The following is a 22,817-nucleotide window of genomic DNA, read 5'->3' on the forward strand; positions in this document are numbered from 1 at the left end:
GCGGGACGCGGCCCCCGGTGGCGGGCCGGGCTCTGAGCTCACAGCACAGCGCGGGGTGTAATTCTCGGCCCCTCTTGGGGCGCCCCGCCAGCTCCCAAGCTCTGTGGGGACAGGGACACGGCTGTCTGATGTACCGCTGTATCCCTGACATCATTTCAGCCCCTCTCACGGAGGAGGCTCCGATGAACTATTTTATGCTGAATTAGTGATCGAAGCAAGTGACTTTTTTGTAAGTCCCTGCAGGGCGGGGACAGGTCTCGCTCATTCTGTCCCGTGAATACTGCTTCCCACGTCGTTTCACAGCAGACTCTTAAGGGCTGATTTGCTGGATTCACTCACCTCAGTGTTAAAAACTGTCTCGGAAAGTTGTTTCAGCGTATTGTTAAGTCGAAAAAACCATGTAGTTTGAGAAAGAGTCCGGTACTGCCACAGTAAGAGAAAAGAAACACCGTTGTGGCGTGACTGAGCAGGTAAAATTGAAAATATTTACTGTGATTATTTTGGAGATTGGCATCACGAGTGATTTTTATCTTCTTCTTCTGGCTTACATGAATTTTCTAATTTTTCCACACCAGAAAAAACAAAGCAAAACAGAACAACCTGCAAGTAGTCGGTAATGCATGGGACTGTCCTGGGGTGCCCTTCCCTCCCCGTGTGGTGTTGGGTCTGGTGCGGTGTAGACTCTTTCCGATACTCCTCGAACAGTCAGGTTTCGCAACGGGTCAACATGCTATTAAAGTTTGAATGCAGGGACTCCTGGCGATTGTCACACTCTTTTTCTTTTTTTTTCCAAGAGAATCCAGACTTTCTCCCTGCTACCTCAAAGCACAGTTACCCATGGATTAATTATTAGAGCGGAGCCCCAGTCTATGATCTTTTTCAATACTATTTTCCCCCAACAAGTGGTATGAGGAATTAAAACCATGTTTGTACACAAAACCCAGGGCATCCCTGATGTTCTGGATGATGAGATGAGAGCGACCATTTGGGAAAGGGAACCCAAACTACCAAGGTGAGGAAACATGTTAAACCTCTGTTTTACTTTTAAAAACTAACAACCATATGACAGGTGTATCTTAGGAGCATCACTATGAACAAAGAGGAAAATTTCGTTAAAATGTGGGCGTAAAATGGGGGGGGGGCGTCTGAGCTAGTCTGAGAAGGAGAAGTTATCTGGAAAATCTCAGCGGAGGAATCCGCACCTGACTCCCCAGGCCAGGGCGGTGGGTGGGGGATGGAAGGAGAGTGATGCTGACAGAGGGAGCGACCCAGTCTGGACTCAGGGGCAAGTCTGAGTGTGTCTTGAGAGGAAGTTCAGGGTCATGGTGAGCAGTGCACCGACGTTGAACTGTGGTGAAACTGGGGCTTATGATATGTGCTAAGAAGTTTGAGTTTTATCAGGAAGGATTTGGGGGTACATTCAAGAATTTTCAGTTAGGGACTTACAGAGCCAGATCTGTGTTTTGCAAAGACTGCTCCGGCTTTGTGACAGGGACAGAGGGAAGTGCGGTGGGCACGAGTAGGAGAACTATTGCCAGGCTGGGGCTTCATCCCCGGGGAGAGGTGACAAGAAGAGCCTGTGAGAGTGGAGTGCAGAGAAGTGGGTAGAACTAAGGCCGTGGGGAGAAAGGGCGACAGAACGTGGAGGTGAGTTAGCTGAGAGGGTAGGCAGGGGGAGAAGCGACGGCTGGTGTGTCGTTGCTCTGAGTGCACGTGGGGATGTATGTGCCAGCTGGAGGTCATCAGAAGGAGGCCATGTTGCAAAGGTTCAACATTTATATGCACAAAGTTATATTGTTATTTTCGCATCTCTTAAAGCAAAATGGATGGGAATAAAATGAATGCTCATTAGGTATATATATTGAATAGAAAAACCTTTTTTGGTATTCTTTTATACACAGAAGGCATTTAAATTATGGTTCATGCCCTCAGATAGGGTTATACCTTAGTTGATGAGCTGTTTACTCGTTATAGTAAATGAAGGTCTCTAGTTCACTGGGAATGACTCATAGAAAATATCATTTTGTGGTTTGATGCTTATCTAAAAATCAAGAAAATATACTCTTTTGTTACTCTATGATTCAAACATATTGTTCCTAGTTGAGATGATAAGTGTTTTGAATTATAGCTTTCTGGAAAACATTTTGTTTCATACAGATTAGTCTGACAGCCTTTTTTTTTTTTTTACCTTTTATTTTTAACTTTTAAAGAAGATACATTTTATTTTCAGAGTTGAAATAATACTTGGGGAGAGGTATAGTGGGGAGGGGCGGATGGTCAATGTGATGTTAAATTTTTTCCTAGGGCTAGTGTATTCTTAAAATTTATTTAAATTGGTTTTGTTTTATAATTTTTTATGATTTTATTTTTTTAAAGATTTATTTATTTATTTGAGAGAGAGAGAGAAAGTGAGCACACGTGAGCAGGAAGGGCAGAGAAGAGGGAGAGAGAATCCCAAATCTCCCCTGAGCCCAGGGCCCAATATGGAGATTGGTTGACATTGATCTCATGACCCTGGGAGCACGACCTGCCCCGAAACCAAGAGTCTGACACTCCACCAACTGAGCCACACAGGTGCTCCTATCGCATATGATTTTATAAGTAGCTCTGTACTAAATTCATCTTTTCCTGAAATAAGCAGTGAGGTTTTTGGTTTTATTTGTGGCGTGTCATAAACAACTCACAAATCACCATTTTGGTGGTTATCTGTGGTTGCTTAAGCCTCCAGCGATTTATTTATATGCATCACTTAGACACCGGATTTAAGACCGTGAGTAAATTATTTTTGCAGTTGAATACAATCGCATCTATCGACAGGCAAAAAGATGCTTTATTTTCCTAACTGTTACTCTATACAATCTAGCTCTGAAATGAAGTAGTTTAAGTGGGATAAACCTCACCTTGATTGAGGCACATTAGGGCATATTAGTAATCGCCGCCACTGGCTCAGACACATCCTGTGATTAGACTCTGATCCCCCAATTTTATGGCTTTTTGTTTTGTTTTGCTTTTAAAAGGCAAACCCATAAATGTGATAAATGTAATTCCAAGATAATGGAGTTAGGAAGCCATTACTGAAGGCAATTTTAGAGGAAAATGGAGAGTGTAAAATGATGACTTTAAAATATTTAAAATTATGGAGGTGGAAATTAAATTGCAGACTTTGGAGAGAAGTGTGTACCGTGCCGGGGAAATGGAAGTCATCCCTAATTTAGAGGAAGAATTTACAGTGAGATAAAAAGCCAGAGAGAATGGCAAATGTGGAGTTTAAATATTTTAAAAGTAACCATTTCAATTAGTTCCTGCATTTAAAAAATGGCACGTAGCAATAGGGCATACAAATTCATAAGGGGCCATATTTATCTAAGCTCTTTCCGACCTTGCTTCAAATAGTGTATTTGAGAACTAAGTGTAATCTGAAAAAGAATTTTGTTTCTTTTTCTATTTCATCTTTGCTTTTGGTGTTTACATGTTTAATGTTGTCCTTGGATGAATCCTAGCAAACGGAGATCTACAGCACAATAGAAAGCACCCCGGGGTCTTTGGTTAGTGACATTAGCGTGGGGTTCATTTATTAGATTAAAATACATCGTATGGTCTCTCTGGCCATTTACTAAGATGTCTACACATTTCTGTATATTTACACGTATTCTACTACTTAGGAATCGGAGCCGGGAGCAGTGATTCTGAACCCTGTCAGATCTGATGTTCTCTTTCATCCTAAGTACTTTATAAATGTGGGACTATTTTGAAATCATACTCATAGATATGGAAAATCCACTTCCACAGACAATTCCAAAAAATAAATCTAATGCTGTAAGTGTAGCTTAAAGGAGAAATAACATGTAAGCAGTTTACAATAAGGTGGTCTGCATTTTCATGTATACCCATTCAAGCACTATTCTGTGAGAGGACAAGACGAAGTGTTAAATGTGTCCACCTGCATTTAGAGTCACCACGAAGCATGAGTACACGCCCCTTGAAGACTCCGTCACCCTGAGTGGCACTGTCACCAATGATGCTGTATTCAAAATAGCAACTAAAGTTCTAATCCTTCAAAGTGAAAATTTCCCCTGCTTTAAGCTGAACAGAAATAGAATTCCTAAAAAAGTCAGGGTCAGCTTAAACAGCTCAGAAATATTTTGTGTACATTTTCTTGTACCAGTTGACTTCCAGGTGAGTCAAAACCTCTGGAATTATTAATTGTAACTCTTTTGAAGGTAAGTGGGTTTTGGCCCAGGACTCAAAACTTCGTCTTCAGTATAGCAGGAACTCAGTTGATGGTTATTTGTGTACTACTTTCTTTCGAGCAAAAACCTTTCTGTTTTATTGGGAGTAACAGAATGACAGCTGAATGCATCTGAAACGGTCTTGGTGGTCATTCTCGATTAGAGGAAGGGCCAAAAGTTGGGTCTGTCTTGCCCTTCCTTCCCTTTCCAATTTCTTAACAGTAGAAATGCTTTTCTAAAAGAGCAGTAAATGGGACCCGGCACAGATACTGAGATCTGAAGTTCTTCAGGGAGAAAATTGGAGACTGAAAGAGCCGTTGCAAGGTATTGCCAAGCACAGGTTCAAATCAAAATTGGAAAAGAAATATTTTGCCCTGGGTCCATGAACACAAATGTATTGATATAGGGTGCATTGTGAGTTTCATTTCTTGGCGGGACGATGAACCGGAATTACGCTCCTCTGGTCCTTCCTCTCATTGCCAACGGCATCAATATGAGGTTGGGAGGGTGGGAGCAGAGGGACGGTCGAGCGCCAGGCTCGTCCCGTGGGCTGGGGATGCGGCTGCTCTCAAGGCTTGTCAGCAGGGCTCACCCAGCCCCCCGGAGCCATAGCGCTGTTTTGCACGTGTCGGGTGGAGTGGTGTTGTGGGAAGGCAGGATTTCAGAGCCAGGGGACTTCCCGCTCTGACCTGATATTTACAAACCAAACTCTTGGACGGTATTATAATTAACGGACACTTTTGATCGTTGTTCTGAAATAATGCTAGAAAAATATAATCACAACGAGACTGCTTTCCCAATTTTGGAAGTGTCTCCGATAGCAGTGATGTATTTCCCTCAAGTCACTTTGTTTCCAAAAAGTGTCATGAAGAGCAACAGGAAGTCATGGAGAAGGTTTGGGACGCGGCTTCCTCTTCCCACACTGTGCTAAGAGGCGGCTTCTTCTCCTTCCCTTCCTATGTGGAACCCTCCAGTTCTCCGAGCCTGTCAGATTTCTCCTCTTTCCCTCGGGCTGGTCCCTTGTTTGATGACTTGCAGGCCGAGCATTTGACTAGACACCTGAGCCCTGGAGAAGCATTCTCTGTTCACAGCAGCTCCTCCTGCCCGTGAGATCTTTGCTGGCAAAGGGACCAGGACCGTGTCCTTCTCAACTGCTCTTGGCACTTACCCATGCGTGGAATTTGATGGTAAATGACAGAGGTTGTCAATCTAAGATCTAAATACTGGCTTACCAGTTTTGCTCTAAGGTGTCCTACTTTTTTTTTTTTTTAATGTTTATAATGAAATTCTTTGTTAATTGCTTCAGGCAGTTCTCCTTTTAAGAAAATAGAAAGTTTGTTTTCTTTCTCTAGTTGTGGTCAAGCTGCTCCTTTTCCTGTTTCGAGAAGTGAGAAATTTAAATGGCAAAATAATCCGTGACCTCTGACAGTAATGAGTCTCTTTAAGCATGTTTATCTCCTCACTTAAGGACTGTTTTGTTTTTAAAGCTCTGCCCATCTAGTCTCTAACATATTCCAAGTTCCTTTTTCTTTCTAGAATATCCTTGATATTCTCCAGATCTTCCCTTTCCCACCATGGGGAGCTTGGGTGGGGGGGCAGCTCCCCCATCATTGGGCGCTGGCAAAGGGGCTGGGTCTGAAGAGAGAACAATGCCCTGGGGGCTGTTCTCCAGGGAAGGGCTCCAGGCACAGGCAGGACAGTCTCCTGGGGAGAACGCTAGACAGTTGCAGCTGCCGGGAGGGACAACGCAGCAGGTGGGATGTAGCTGTGTGTCCGGGTTGCCGTGGTCTTGAACACGGGCAGACATTCACCGGGGCCTCGATTCCTTGCCAGGAGTGCACATCGCTGCTCCAGGGCCCGGAAACGAGGTGGGAACACACTGTCACCCTGAGGGATGGGGTGTTCGAGGTGTGTTGGGAATTGGGCTTTGATTAACAGGAGGTTTGTGGCCTGAAATAGACGACTTGCCCATGAGTCTGGGACGAGGGGCTTCCAGCACTCAGGGCAGCCTGTGTTTCTCATCCCAGAGCTCCCCATCTCCCCTAGAATTCCCCAGATCAGGGAGTAGCAGCACCAGCAGTCGTGCCTGGGGCCTGGTTCAGCCATTGGTTCTCTGAGCCAGGCCTCAGGTGCCCAGTGAGTCCCGGCTCATCCTCTCCCCGCCCCTCTGTCAGGACACACCTGTACTCCGCACACCCTAGAAGCCCGCCAGCGCCTCCTGCTGCTTTCCGGGGAAACCCCACACTCCGCACCTCGTCCCACACACAAGTTGCTTCTGGAGAGGTCACGGGGTGGAGGCAGGGAAGATGCCCTAGCAGACCGGGGGAAGATGGTGCTGGTGGGCGCTGGACCAGCCACCATGGTCGCTAGTGCTCAGGTTCTCTGCCCATCCGAGGTGCGTGTCATTTACGTCTGGAGTATCTTGTTCTAGATCTAAAAAACAGTGAATTTAACAGTAAAAAAATTATGGTTTTCTAGGATTGATCTGTAGACATTTCCTCTGACCTAGAAACAGCACCCATTGAATGCTGAATAAATACATTATTACGTCCTTCTACTGCCACACCTATTTCTTTTATTGGTATATGTCAAATTTCCTTTTAAATCCTGATGAACTGACAGGGGAACTACTTGTTCCCCTCATTCTGCCAGTTCTTTGAGTTTCTTTTCTGGATCGCTCGCTTTTCTGGTGGATCCCGTGATGGGAGCTCTGCCTGTCCACAGCCTGGTGCTCACTGGGTTTTCGATCCTGGTCTATATTTCACTTTAACTTCGGGATAGTTTGAACTAAATAATCAGCCTCTCCTACTTCAGAGGGCTGTGAGGAGCATCGTTGATCCTGCTGTGGTTTGAAAAGCACCCGCAGCTCTTCAGAGAGAAGGAGTTAAAGCCGCAAACACCACGGTGCCGGCCGGTGCTCGGGGATCCACCGGGAGGAGCAGCCCCTGCGGGTGTCACTAGTATTTGGCAAATGTGGGAATGAAGACCCCAACTTCACGTTGGACGTGGACTGGAAAGTACTACTTTAGGCTGCTGGGATCGTGCACTGAATTTATAACTTGGTGTCATCTTCAAGGATGGTCTCATCCATTTATTCCACAATATTTATTAAGCAACTGAAGTCACTGGCGTTGCGCCGAGATCAGACCTCACGCCGGAGGCACAAGGCCCGCCGTCTTCCAGGCTCTGAGTTTCCCAGGGCAGGGGGACCTGACAGCTCAGAAAAGGTGACACGACAGAAGGGACAGAAGTAGAACAGAAGAGGGAACGGTTGGCCTCTCTTTGGATGAGTAAGGAAATATTTCCTCCGTGGAGGTGTTGTCACATTCGAGTTTTATGGGAGAAGAAGTGATTTTCCTGGACCAGGAAGGGGTCTCTTAGGCCATCCAGAAGAGACGGCTGCTGCCCGATGGGAAGCATGAATGCTTCTCGGGAACACTAGCGTGTGCGGCAGGTTCTAGTAGGAGATGAGCCTGGAGACAAAGGCAGGGCGAGAATCATAAAGGATTTGACTAGTGAACGTGCACTTTGTCCAGCAGTTGCGATGGGAGACACCTGAGCCTTTCAAAACAGACGTGCGACAGGATCAGACTTGGGTTGCGGCGACATCGCTTTGGATGCAGTGTGAGTGGAGGGGAAAGAGGCTAGAATTAGAGAATACCGAGAGGCAGATACTTCAGTGGTGCCGTTGACGAAACATTGGGGATTATATAGGAACCGAGTCTTGTATTCTCATTCTATTTGGTTTCAAAGTCATTTTACTGTGTGGATTTCTCTGCTACAATGCTTAACCCCCTACAGATGAAATAAATGAATTAGCAAATATTTACTGATCATCAAATATGTGCAAGACATAACATAAGGTGTTTCTAGAGATGAAAATAAATACAATTCACGACATGGTACGATCACCTTGAGAACTTTTGGAACGTAATCGAGTAACAAGCAACAAATGAGTATTTTAAAAAATTATTTCTGCCTCCAAGGAGCTCGGCATAATTGAGAAAAGCGAGGTAGAAAACACAGCAGTTCATATTTTGTGAGAGTAGCAATTTGTTATGCACAATTAGACAAGGGAAAAGAGTACGAGCTGTAGGACTCCGCGCCCTAGGGCGGCTGTGGGCAGGTGGAGCCGATACTGTGGGACAAGGCAGGCTCGCTGCGGGGCCTTGAAAGGAAGGTCGAGCCAAAGAGAGCCCTGTTACCGAAGCAGAATTTCTGGAGGCCTCCTGCAGGCGTCCCGGGGCAAGTTTCAAACTTTAGGTTCCAAGTAACATTGGTCAGGTTCCAGAACTGTGCCTGCTTTAGGCTGGCATTCCTCAGGAGTCCAGAGAGGAGGAGAAACGGGAAAGGGACGAGTTAGGAAGTGTTCCCCGGATTGAGCAGGAAGGAGGCCAGGCAAAGTGCAGGGAGGTTAACCGGAGCTCCTCTGCCAGAGGCACCCGAGGACCCCCGACCCCTGTCGGTCACTGGACAAGGATCCCTCTGGGTGTGTAGATCCCAGGCAAAGCGGGTTCCAGCTTCCCCAAGCTGAGCAGTGTGCGCTGTTCAGGAGAAAGCACCGAGCTGGTGTGCCCAGAAAGCAGAGGGATCCCCCAGGGGGGTGCCTGTGGGGCCTGAAAGCGTTTGCTCTGTGCCCATGTCAAGTACCCGTCCTTTCAGCCTCCCAGAGTTCCCGGCATCGCAGGGCAGGTCGGAGCTTATGACTCGGAGAGACCCAAGCGGAGGGTCTGATGTTTCCGTTCTCCCCACTCATCATTTGCCTCTCCCCCTTCCAGAGAACACAAATGTCGTCTGAAAGGCTCAGCCTCCAAGAAATCTCAGCCTTTCTTAACCATGGTCAGTGCAGCACGAGGACTTTATTAAGTAAAACAGGACTCATATCAGATGTTCAGAAGAGAGCTGTAAGGGGGAGTTTTGATCTCGCTTTCTTGGAACGCTGGTGCTGTCACAGACAAGAGATTTCTGCAGGGCCAAGACTCAGGGCCGCGTTCCCCTTTCCTGATACAGGATGCCTTCCGTTTCCGAGGTCACGTCTCTGTCTGCAGAATTGACAGAAATTGCTTTCCAGTTCTTACAGTAATTTTAATTGGATAGGAATCGCAGCAGTAAAAATGGTGAACCCCAATTTTCTGAGCGGCGAGTTTAAAAACTTGGTTTGGCAATTCAGTTAATTTTATTACATCTCTCTTTCTATGGAGGTTGAAGGAGGTGTGTCCTCATATATGTGTTCCTGTGATGTGTGCATGATGCGTGGCGGGGATGTTCCCCATTTGAGGCATTTTTAGCATCTAATTGCTTCTTAGTCATTTTTCATATGTCATTCATCAGAAATTCTACTTGCTTGTTCTCCACAAAACCAACTGGAAATGTAAATGAAAGGTAGTGAGGGAGATACTGCAAAAAATAGGGACAAGGACAGAAAACATAGAAAGAAGGAAATTGAACACGGCGTAGATGTGCTAAGTGCACAAAACTTATTTAGCTAATCGAGTATCTTGTGTTGGTGTCCTCAGCAGATTTTCTTCGGGCAAATAACTGTATTTGGTCGAGACTCTTTGACAGACTTTGCAGAGCCCAGAGTCAGCCAACAGCATAGCTGTTACCGTCTTTCCAAGGGAACCAAGGTCACCCCTCTCCATCCCAGGCTTCCTGTGGGTTGGTTGCTGTGCTCATGGGATGACCTGCTCCCGTGTCTCTCCGCCAGCTCTGACCTGGGGCCCATTTGTCTTTACATCCACACAATTTTCGTTGAAGGAGCGAATGAATGAGTGAGAGAGTGAATGAATGAATGAACGAATAGCAGAAGAGGTAGCATTTTGCTGCCTCGTGTTTGTAATCTGTCTTCCTGCTCAAGTCTCCTACCCACCCGGCCCTTGCGGATGTCCCCCTGCTTCTGCCCGCTGTGCTCCCTGGGAGCACGGTGGCCAGGGACACGGCTGGCTCTTGGCTCTTCTCGTCTCCCCTGCCACGGCCAGTCTGTTCCTGGCCACTCGTCTGTGGGAACCTGCTTCCTTTCCTTTCAGTCGGAAAGCAATCTAATGGACGATTTCACACTAATGTGTTGGTGCCTGCCAGGAGCTGAGGTTGTTATGTGCATTTTAACAAGGACAAGTAAAGAAATTGATTTCTAATTACAGGATTTAAGGCATCATGAAATAAGATATTTAGGAACAGGGGTTCCTAGGAGCCTATTTCGCCTCTGTGAACTTTTGCCCAGCTGCAGGTAGGAAGGAAAATTCTATGGCATGTAGCTCCTTACAGGCCTGGGATGAGATGGCAGCCTGGCTTGGCAGGGGGCTCCCCGAGCTCCTCCCTCGGAGGGTCTCCCTTCTCGGCCACCCTCCAGCCAGCTGGGTGACTTGTCTCGGGGTTGTCAGTGTTGGGGACGAAATGACACAGCACATGCGATGCCTTTCATGCTGGCACATAGTAAGTCTCACTCGAGGTATATTATTTTGCCTTTAAAATATGTCGAAAATGTTTAAAGTAACTGAAACAAAATGCTGAATGTCGTCTTCAGTGACAATTTGCTAACACAGTCTATTCTCTAGCAGGAGGTGATTAGGGTTGGTGTTAATCTTTTGGTTCTTTTTCTATAAAACTCTGCCATGCAGAAAGTCTGCATTAAATTTCTAAGTCAGTGCGGCCACTTGCTAACCTTTGGTAGAAAACAAGCCAATGCTCCTGGGCTGTATTGTCATCTTTTGGTTTTACAAGACCTCAGAACTATACTATTTAAAATTCTTATATCCCATGAGTCATTTATTTTTCTGGTTGGGAGGAACTGCAGAGATCCTCAGAAATAAGACTTTTTCATGTACTTCAACAAATCCTATGCTAGCAACTTAAAAAAAAAAGAAAAGAAGAGAAAAGAAAAAAGCGTAGTTCTCGTTGTACCGTGACAGAGAGATTGAAATGTACATTTTAACAATTAAAACCTGTGAGCAAAATGTACATAGGAGGATCCATGGTGATCCTTCAGACAGACATCGTCAAGCCTCAGGGAGCTCCAGGAAGCCACTAGGGGGGTAGCCTGGAGTCTGTGGGGGGAGGGATGCTCTCTGGCCACAGAGGTTGCTTTGAATGACAAGGCGGGGGATCTGACCCAGGAATCCGTCCAGGCCTGAGCCGTGTTCCTCGTGCTCTTTGGTGCTCAGACAGCCCCGTGCGGACCTGCCGCAGACCTTCCCTCCGAGCGCATCTTCTGCGCCGAGTCTCGGATTTGCTGTCCAGGACCTGTTCGCCTGCTTCTAGCTACTTCTTTCGTTGAAACGAGTGGCTTTGCCTAGCCTGACAGTTTTGTCAGGTTGTGTTTTTATCTCTGAACCTGCTCTCGTTCTTCCCACTTTATCTGTGCTGTTCAGTCAAGCAATCTTTTAGCTTATTTTTATCTTGTTTGGTTCCTTTACCTTTTATCTGCACTTAAATGAAGGACAGGAAGTGACAGTCGTGGGGAGGGAGCTCGTGAAGACGGCTGATTTCCCTAACTGCGCCGCCTTGCTGCTTCTGGTAGGTTCTCGTAAGATCCAGACTGTGGAGAAATGCCAGCCTGGGGAAGTCTTTCCCCCCCCTCCTCCCCCCTCCTCCCCCCTCCTCCCACCCCTGTGGTGCTGTGCTGGGCCGTCTGTCTCTCCAAGATTCCACAGCCTGGGGGGGATTGTCTCTGTTCCGGAGCTGGAAGTCTCAGACCATGGTGTCCACACGGTCAGCTCCTCTGAGGCTGCGAGGGGGGTCTGCTCCAGGCCTCTCTCCTCACTTCGGTGGTTTCTGGCGATCTTTGGCGTTCCCCGGTTTGTGCACACTTTCCCGTGACCTCTGCCTTCACCTTCTCATGACGTTCTCCCTGTGCACACGTCTGTGTCCCTAGGCACGGTCCTGCGGGGTGGGGGCCCGCCCCACTCTGGTGTGACCTCATCTTAACGGATGACCTCTGCAATGACCCTCCTTCCAAATAAGGTCACATGCTGAGGTGCTGGCGGTTAGGACTGCAATATATGAATTTCGGTGGGGGGGGGTGCACACGATTCAAGCATAGCATCATCTGGAAACATTCCAGCTTTTTAGAGAAACGCCATCCCCACTATTTTCTTTGCTTTCTGCCTTTGAAATGATCGCAGCACCGGGCGTTTCCAGGGTGGTCCGGAGTGTGGGGGGCACGGCTTAGGGCGCGCGCTGCCTTGGTCTCGGCTCATGGCTACTGTTTGCCCGTTTCTGGTCTGCTTGGAGCTGCCCAACACCGCGGTTTGGGGCCCACCGTGACTGCCCTTTCTCCTTGTCTGTCACCGGCAGAGCTGCGAGGGAGGCAGAGTCACCCTCGGGCACTTCAGCCTCTAGAGTCTGTGCTCCTCCTGCTCCCCGGGCCTCAAGGGCACCGCAGGCCCTGCGGGCTTCCCCGGGGCCGGTTCTCCGCTTCCTGGACCCTGCGGCCCACTTGTGATTGCGATTTTCTTTATTTTAAAAATTTAAAGTATTTATGATTGGGGTAAAATACAACATGATACTAGTTTCAGGAGTATAACAGAATGACTTGATATGTATATTGAGAAATGATGACCTCAGTAAGCCTAGTTAGCAACTGTCACCATACACGGCTACGAAATTGTATTTGTCCTTTGATGGAAACTCTGAGGTTGTACTCTCTTAGCAAGGGCTTGCTTATTTTTGAGATCTTTGTCTCAGGTCACTTTAAATACTTCCTGAGTCATCATGCGGTGGACCTTTTATTTTGCATTTAAAGGGGACACTTTAAGACCTTTTAGGAAAGTTCTCCATTGAGCCCATGCATAGTCTAGGCACAGCTGGGAATATGCGAAGCTACTACTCTTATTGCTTCTAATTAGCTGGAGTAATAGTCGTGCTCCCACAGTTGGCTCAGGGCAATTCTGGCTGTTTAATTTCTAGCCTGTTTTAAACATCGTAAGAGCAAGTTATTGTATTGTGCTTTGGAAACCCTGGGGAGAGGTCTGACTGAGCGGGAGCTGTGGATTTGGACATCTGCACGGAAGAGACGTTTGGAAATTGCAGGTGGGGGGGATTACCCTACCTGGGGATGGTGAGCCAAGGGGGACGGGTATTGGAACCCCAGGGGGAAACAACCGCATTTTAAAAGGCCAGCAGAGACAAAAGGACCCCCGGGTAAGACCCCTGTGGAGGAAGGTCAGAAAGGAGAGAGGACAGGCAGGCACATGCGGGGTCACAGAAGACCAGCCTTTCCAGAAGGGTGTAGCATCCAGTACTCAAGGTCAAGAACATGCACGACTTGCCGTGTTGAACGGTAGAGGTGGTTCCTGGGGGCGTTGGGGCGCCCGTGAGAAGTGGGGAAGGGTCGGGAGCAGGGGATTCCTTCCAGAATTTTGACGAATAGAGAAGAAGGAAGGGGGATTAGTCCGCAAGCACCAGAGGGTCCGAAATTGGTTTTCAGGGGTGGGAGAGAGCCTATCTGGGGCTGCGGAGTTTTGTGTTTTCGTATCCCCTGGATTGTTGGCCCCGGCGTCACGGGACATGTTTCTCTGCTCTTTGTAGGGCTGTCAGTTGGTAGGTAGACGTGGAGGCTTGAGCCGGGTCAGACTGGGTTATTCTGCCCAGGCTACTCCTCTCAAAGTGGCTTCATGGAGACATGCATGGATTTTTGTTGGTTTTGTTTGTTTGTTTGTTTGTTTTGTGAATTTACAGACACTAATGATCGTCTGGAACAATTAATTCATTTAGGCATTACACATATGATTTCAAACACATTTCTCAGTATGAGAGGTTTTGTAGATGTAAAATATCCCCCTTCCCCCAGATCAGTGGGGACACACCACACATTGCAAAGTGAAATTACAAATACGGTTTTTATTCACAAGCAATCGCTTGACTTCTCCGCTCTACGCCAAGCACTGCTCTAGGTCCTAAGTACAGAGTGGTGTGAGGTGTGTAAAGGTCTGTACAGAGGCCTGGGCCTGTGAAGCTTTTAGGAAGTGGACTCAGGGTTTTGCGAAGTTGAGTGATAACGCAAGGCTGCTCTGACGGCACGCAGGGCCACCGGCCGTGAGAACAGTGAAAGGGGACAGATTTGCAGCTGGGGGTGTGATGGTGATCTGGGGCAGTGGCATGAGGCACAGGTGCACCTGGGAATGTTTGGGGTCCCCAGGGATTCAGCGGTGCTCGGAAAACACTGATGAAGCACTGAGATAATTTTTTAAAATAATCTGTTACCACGTCACAAAAATCATATGCAACGTACAGAGAATTTCATCATATTGTTCTGTAATAAAATCCTGTAAAACCAACACACAAATTTATTAGAACAGACAAAATCCTGCACACTGAGAACACCCAGTGCTGATGAGGACGGCAGTAACAGGAGAACTCATTCATCGCTGGTGGGCGTGGAGAACGGGGTAGCCGCTGCGGAATGCAGTTTGCCAGTTTCTTGCACAATTAAATATGCTCTGACCATACAGTCCAGCAGTCCTGCTTCTTGATATATGCCCAGAGGAGTGAAAACCTCGTGTTCACACAAAATCCTGCTCGTGAATGAGCTTCACTCGTAATTGCCAGAACTTGGAAGCAACTAAGATGTCCTTCAGCAGGTGCAGGTCCATCCAGACCATGGGCTACGACTCAACACGCAAAAGAGCGAGCTCTGAAACCATGAAAACACATGGAGGAACCTCGAATGCTCATGACCAAGGGCAAGAAGCCGATCTGAAGGGGCTGCGTGCCCTGTGATTCCAGCTTCCGACATTCTGGGAAAGGCAGAAGTATGGGGGGAGCGGTGAGAGGATCAGTGGTTGCCAAGGGTTGAGGAGGGGAGAGCATAGGCAGAGCAGAGAGGATTTCTAGAGCAGCGAAAATGCTTCATATGACATCGTGGTGGCTATGTGTCCTTGTACATTTGTCCAAATTCATAGAATGTACAACAGCAGAAGTGAACTCTAAATTCTGGACTTTGGGTGATTATAATGTTACAAGATAGTTTTCCTACTTGGTATAAGTGTATCATCTGATGGGGGATCTCAATAATGGGGAGGGAGGAAGTATGTGGGAGGGAGGAAGTATGTGGGAAATCTCTGTACCTTCCTCTCAATTTTGCTATAAACATTAAGACTGCTCCTAAAAAATATTTTTTTATTTTTTATAATTTTTAAAAAAACATTTTATTTATTTATTTGAAAGAGAGGGAGAGATCACAAGTAGGCAGAGAGGCAAGCAAAGGGGGTTGGGGAAGCAGGCTCCGTGCCGAGCAGAGAGCCCGATGTGGGGCTCGATCCCAGGACTGTGAGATCATGACCTGAGCCGAAGGTAGAGGCTTAACCCACTGAGCCATCCAGGCGTCCCTAAAAAATATTTTTTTAAACAAAACAAAACACAGTCCATTCTGTGTTTATGCTGAGAATTAATACATCACTAAACAGAAATAGAAAATCAACTGGTTTATTGTTTTTGTTTCTATTTTTAGGGTTCTAATCAAACTTTTTCCTCCCTATCAATTATTGATCCCTATTTTAAGTAGCTGCATTTTCCAGTTCCAAGCACATCAGGATGCCGGGGTTCTCTTGTTTGTGTGTGTGGGGGGGCTTCAGGGTCACTTCCCGTCCCCTTACCTGTGCTGTGCATGAGGATCAGGTGACACGAGCAGGCAGCAAGCAACATGAGAGACAAGGCAGGCTCTGCAGACCTGCTCTGGGTCTCAATTTTTATCTGACACCACCCAGCACTTCTGCTCATCTGGAAAGGTTAATCAGGGGCTACTCTGTGCCTCAGAACCACCTGCCTCTGCGCGGGGGCCTGCTTCTTTCAGCCCCGTGCATGCCTACTGACAGGTGGTCTGGGTCCTTATGCAGAGCCTGGGCTGCGGAACCTTCCAGGCTCCGTGGAGGACAGCTCCCCCTGAGAGCCCGAGGCTGGGCTGCTCGGCGCTGGAGAGTGCCTTCACTGCCTTGTGCAGCGGTCCTTCGAACCAGGGCAGACACTCCTCAGACAAGATGCCCCTTTATACCCAAGCCAGCATCACTCGGGGCTGCTTCCTGAGAGCAGCATTTGGTTACAGGGGCCCATCAAGCCCCTGAGGGGTGCGGGTGTCCGAGGGCAGCCCCACCCTGGAAGATAACAGGACAGCAGGTGTGCGGCGCTGGAGACAAACCCGGGGACCGACCCGGCTCACCTGCCACTGATTTCTGAGGGTCGAGCACGGCTCACGCTAACACTTGTTCCTTGGTCTTTTTTTCCTTTCTTGTATTTCCTTATAGTTTCCCAGTCCGGGGTACGTGTATCTGATTCAGCCTTTTATTTATATCTTCTCTCACTTTTTCCTCTTAAATCTTCTTTTCCCCTGTCTTAATTTTATTTTAGTTTCTCCTTTGTTTTCTTTAGGTTTTATTTTCTTATTTGTTCCATGTCTTGTGAATTTTCTCCCTTTCCTTCTTTTTTATTTCCCTGTTCTTCTGTTGACTTTAGTTTAGAGATAAGATGCTTCCTGTGTGCTTGTTATGTGGGTAAAGTGTTAACTTTGATAAATAGTTGTGCGATTACAAATTGAAAAGCTGGAGTGCTGTGGTTTTCTCTTTTCAACATTTTGACCGATGGAACCACGTGTTGAAGAAAAGAAGCGAGTTTTTAGTGGAGATGAAACTATTACAGACACAGTGTTCTAGTTTAATATAGACTGCCAATCTCACTGTGTTTTAGACTCAATTTCTTCTTCTCTCAAGTGTGGTGTCTACCCTCTTCTCCTCCCTGGCTACTCTTTTTTTCTTTTCTTTTTCAACTGGAAGTCAAGAAAGTGGCCCAGAACTGTGTGGTGCTCACTGAGTGCTCTCTGCTGGGTATCTCAGCCATGGTGGTAGGAAAGGGGGAAACTATGGAAGGACTTACTTGGAACCCAGGCATTTAGATCACATGTGGAGCCTTACGCTATGCACGCCTCGAACAACCTGTGTCTCTGAAAGATAAATTTATGTAGGTCTTCATCCAAATGAAAATGATTTGTTATCTCTTCAATGGCCATTAAAGTGATATCAGTGATTATATCTGGATACCATCTTTGAGTCCCCGGCGCAGCATAACTACAGAACAGTCTTGTGAAATTCAGCTTCTTGGTGAGATCACTACCAAGAAAAGCACCGGGGGTTTTGATTACATTTCTTGGTCTATGGTTAACCATGTAAAACTTAAGAGAATATGTGCCAACAAGTATATCCTCTTTTCTGTTTATTTGCTCGCCTCTTCCAAAGATGTTTTCCTTACAAAAATGTGTCGTAAAGATGTCATTGACAGTTGATGAAACTGTGTTAAATAACATCACTGACACTTTTGATAGAACTTTCCGGGTAGCTCCCACCTCTGCACCCCCAAATTGGAGGACCTGTGTGCAATCATTTGCTTCTTGTTTCCAGATAGCTTTGAGATCGCGGTGCCATCAAAGAACCACATCGTCTCAGAACCTGGGGAAAATGTCACACTCACCTGTCAGCTTCCACGGAAGGGGCCAATACAGCAAGTCACTTGGGAAAAGATCCAGCCCCATCAGATTGACCTCTTGACTAGCTGCAACTTGTCCCAAGGGAAAGGTTATGCTTCAAAGTACCAAAGACAGATACTGAGCGACTGTATTCAGGGCATGACCAGCTCCTCCATCGTCATGCCCCACGTCATGGCCTCTGACTCAGGACTCTACCGCTGCTGCTTCAAGGCCAGCCTAGGGGACAATGAAACCTTGGAAACAACCGCAATGAGGTTGACCGTAACCGATGGTGAGTACGTCGTGGATGTCTTCCAGTGTTAGAGATGGAAAAGGACGTCACCACTGCGGGTTGGTTTCTGTTGTCTTTTTCATGACTCTAGAGTTCAACGTATTTTGTAACATTGGAGCTTAGGTGAGTTGTCAAGTCATTGAAGGCTAGGATTTGGTTTTTCTTTATCTTGCTAAGCCATCAATCACAGATTTAACACTGATAAATCTTTCCAGTTTCTTGATCTGCCACATTCCTGAAATTAAAAAAAAAAATTGGTAATTCTAAAAAAGACATGGTCTCAACAGCGGGGAGCTTCAGCTGTATAACTTCTATTTGTTTTCAGCTACGTGACAGCTTCGTGAAGGTAGTGACTAAGTTCTATAATCCTCGTGAATCCTCAGCAATGATAAAATGGGGCTGGACTGGTATGTGCTGAGTCCGTGTTGAGTTGAGTAGAATTTAATAAATATCTGGTAATGTTCCTCCTCGGCTGGCTCAGGGCTTTGATTCCTCCTGTTGTTTTTGGCTCTCAGAGTAGAAGCAGACTAGCCTTCTGGGCCCTTCAACGGAGCAGGCTCCCCCGAGGGTCCAGCACTGATTTTGTATTAGTAATTTGTTCCCTGTGTCGTGATGAAGCCCTGATCGTGTAAGCTGCTGGCCCCACGGAACCTGCGTGAGAGTAAGAAAAAGAAACTTCACTTCCCCAAGTGCAAGTGCAGAGAGACCCAGAAAGAGGTGTGTGGCGGGGTCTGCATCGGGTCCCAGGGAGAGGAAGGCGGTCTCAGGCTCTCCCGGTTCTGCCTCTGGGCAAGTTTTCGCACAGCAGAGGAACATTGTCGGAAGAAATCATTTTCGCTGTTTATAGAAATTGTATTAACTTTCTCCTTCCTTCCTTCCTTCCTTCCTTCCATCCACCATTCTCTCTCTCTCTCTCTCTTCCATTCTTTTATGTGCTTCCAGCCAGCAGTGGGCTTTGGCCCGTGTGTAGACTTCTAGAGCCCAGGTTTCTTGGGATTAGGCCGTGCCTTTATAGACTCTGCTCACACTGTAGACCTTTGTCTGTTCCTGCTTGGAAAGGTACCGGCTTTGCACGTGCAGCAGCTGTGAGCTAAGGAGAAGACTGGCAGAGGACAGCACTTCCTCATGCATAATCCCCTCGGGCCCCATCCAGCCTTCTGTTTCTCTTCCGGCAGCGCGGGTGGTGCGGGTTGTGGGTGAGACCTACACTGTTTGAGGAACTTTGATGGAGAAGAAAGGGGTAATGGACTATGTGGGGGAGAAACAAATTAACAGAGTTTCTTCATTTTAAGTGTTGACTCCATTCCTTCAGACGTATATACAAAATATTTTGTACCTTAAAAACAAAAACAAAAACCTTGCGTTACAGAAATATTTTCTAAACGTGGCCAGGAAAAAAAGAAAAAGGTCATTAATTTTCTCTCAGAGACCAAGGCAAGGAAAATTTCTATTCAGAAAAATATCATAAAGAACCTTTTTCAAAAAAAAAAAAGAACCTTTTTCGAATAGAAAATAAGATCTTTTACATTATATGTTGAAAAAATAATTATAAACATCTCAAATTATAGAAAAATAGAGGTAACAAATTGTTAGAAGGCATAGTTATTTAACTATATATTATATATACAACTATATATTAAATATACTATAGTTATTTAACTATATATAATTAATAAAAATGTCTTTCACTTGTGCAGACGTGACTAAATTTCTTGCACAAAACGATAACATAAGCTATAGATGATATGAAGGTGACTGAATGTAATGGTCCGTATTGTTAGTGTCTGTGTGTTTTAATCACTTGCAAAATGGTTTTTAGATATTTAAATTTGTCAGATTATAAGAATATCAACAGGGCTTATTAGTAAAAAGTTATAATGGATGGAAAATGCCCAGCTGTTGACTTTATGTTTCGGTTTAATTCGTTTTTAAAATAAATGTAAGTAAAGATTGAAAAAAAAATCAGATGGAAAGCAGAAATGGATCACTTACATTTGCTCTGATGTGATTTGATTATTTCAAGTCTTGAGGCTGTTTGGTCAAAAATCAATGTAGGGATTAAAGCAGAGAGACAGGTATAAGATGTGGAGCAGATTTAATTTATTTCAACTGTCAAGGGAGAGGTGATTGTGACACAAATTTTATAAACTGCTCTGCGTCCTTTTGTTGCCTCCCATCAACTTCTTTTATAGGATCCAAAGGAGAGATTTTCATGACTGTCGTATTCTACACACACACACACACACACACACACACACACACGGCTCTTCCCTATGCTTGTGTTCATCTTCAGACAAGTACCAGGTACTCAGAGGTCAGCCAAGAGATGACTCAATGCCAACCAGTGTCCCCTATATCTAGTTCTTGACATATTTTGAACAGAGAGAGAGTGGCAGAAGCATGGCTTGAACCAAAATTTCCTATTGACTCTCTTTGCCGAGTGAACAATATTTGTCTCCTGTCCTTTGCACTCAGGACCTGGGAAGTAGTTTGAAATAGCTCCAGACTGACTATTCTGAATTTGAACTTGTCGAGCCAACGGGGGCGAGGAACAGGGGAAAACGTGAATACACTGACCATGACCAGATGATTTGGGGCCCTTCATGTCCTCTAGGTTGTCGTTAGTCGTGAGAAAAGCATCTTAATTTCCACCAAAAGAATTTGGGAAGCCTTTTGATAGGAACTAAATAATGGTGAGACCACTATTGTTGCAGCTGAGCTAACTGATTATAAAAAGAAATGAAATCCGCTCTCTCAGTTTCCGGAGGAGACTAGTTGTGAACAAACTTCTGTTCACCACTGCCGAGCGGTATCGTTACTCATGTCCTTGTCCGGTCTTCTGCCGCCCACGAGGCCACTCAGCTGAACCACCAAGTTCTGAGTGATGATCAAAGTGGAGGAAAAAGAGTATGAGAAGTAGCACAAAATATGCACGGGGAGGGGGTGAAGGGATGAGGAAGTTGTGTGTGGGTGACTACAATCCAATGACTGGGTCGGGACAGGGATTTGGAGTTCTGGGTTAATATAAAAGGTGGGAGGTTCGATTAGGTGATGACTCGGTGTAGTTCTGGATCTCACAGAAGAGCAGTGAAAGCCACTATTGATTCATGACCAAATGGCAAAATGGTATTCAAAGAGGTAAAATCGTTGATGCAGAATCAAAAAGGGAAATTTGAGACGGAGGACAGTCATTGGTAACAGTCCGCCCCTGGATGCCTGGGCTGTCATCCTAGGCTGCCTCTATCACATGCTAGATCTTTGGGCACAAAACGGAGCCCACTCCAGACAGACAAATTTCAGACGGTGCCTCCTCTGGGCCGGCCAATTAGAAAAAGGTGCCCCATCCTCTGGGTTGCTGAGGACCCCAAAGCCGGTGTACAGGCTTGGTGGGGAGGCACAGTCTCCTTACGCACCTGGGCTGGCACGAAGGTGGCCTGGACAAGGACAGAGAGGTTAGTCTGATTGGAACGTCAGCTTGTGCTTGCCAGGGCCTTGCCGGTCACACACTTCCCTGCTTTCTCCCTTCCGAACCAACCTGCTCGTCTTCCTCACGTTTACTTCCTTTCCTTTAGCGTTTTAGTCAGATCTCCTCCGCCTTCACGACTTTCCCACATTAGCCCGAACTGCTTCCCTGCCATCGAACCATTAAACATTTTGAATTTCTCAAACTTTGTAGCTTGGAAATATATACCCTTGAATCACTTAATAACTGCATTTGTTTGCCGTGGTCCAGAGACTTAGGTCTATGAAATTCCATGGAAAAAAAAAAAAAAAAGAAATTACTTGAGATTAGGGATTATGGCATCTTTGCCTAGAGGAGTCAAAGTATCTTTCCAGGATATTCTCAATAAGTGTTCTCAACTGATTCTTTGTATGTTAGCATTTTTATCCATTCCAGTATATTTCTACATATTTTACTTTTGTTCTAAAATGTGTCTGTTTTATTTTCAAGTTTTCTAGCTAGGTTATTTCTAAGTTTTCTTCATTGACATTTAACATTTGAGGTTTAGTGATTGCTGATCAAAGAAACCTAAACTCTGAGGAGATCAGTTGCAATGTTTGGGGAGAAAACTTTCATGAATTTTGTTTACATTAATATCTTTCAAAAAAGTCTGTTTCCTTTCTTAACTTTATCTTTCTTGTTTTGCCTGTTTTATATAAGTGGTGCCTAATTGCAAGTCACCGATCTGGTGGATGAGGTTTATAAATGAAAATTACAGAAGTGTTCCCTGGGAAATCATGGGGCCACAGCCAAGGGACTCTTCCCGTATGTTTCTTATGGAGGTCTAGGGTTGACAAGCAGGTAGGAGCACAGAGGAATAGGGCGCTTGCCTCTACATGACTTGATGGAGATTGACTTTGGGACTCTGTGTTCCTGAGTTGGACTAGAAGAACATGGAGGAAGAGACATGAGCTTCATTTGTTTCTTTGGGCTTCAGTCTCCACTAAAAGGCAACCAGTTCGCTCCCAGATGATTTGGATTCCTGAACAGTGTCAGATGTAGACAAGAGATTTTTTTTTAAAAAGGATCCACTTATCCGGAACCTTCCGTCCCATCCTTATTAATTTATGAAAGGTCTGACTATTATAGGCACGAGGTTTGTCCAAGCTGGTATACACCGGAACGTCAGATACATTTATTTCCATGACATAGTGTGATGAACTTCAGCTTTTTAATATCTTTACCTACATAGAAAATAATGTTCCTGACAGTTCTTTATATAATAAGAACCACAGCATCGGAATCCAAAAGCACTGGTGTCACTGCTCACAAGAGAAAATAGCCTCTACTGAAATGGACCCCCTGTAATTTTCAGCTCAGTTTGTTAAGTTTTTAGAATTCTGGGTG

At 45.9% G+C, this 22,817-nt stretch overlaps 1 protein-coding gene across 1 annotated transcript in view; it reads left to right on the forward strand.

The window, feature by feature from the left end:
- The window catches only part of CD226 (CD226 molecule), a gene marked incomplete at its 3' end in the record, with an annotated part of 65,238 nt that overhangs the window by 23,504 nt on the left and 18,917 nt on the right, over positions 1-22,817 (forward strand). Inside the window, 2 exon segments of the mRNA XM_080821824.1 lie at positions 17,612-17,974; positions 17,977-17,979. Of these exon segments, the coding sequence (XP_080677950.1) occupies positions 17,612-17,974; positions 17,977-17,979 (366 nt within the window).

Source organism: Martes martes (assembly GCF_963455335.1).
Source record: "Martes martes genome assembly, chromosome: 13".
NCBI lineage: Eukaryota > Metazoa > Chordata > Mammalia > Carnivora > Mustelidae > Martes > Martes martes.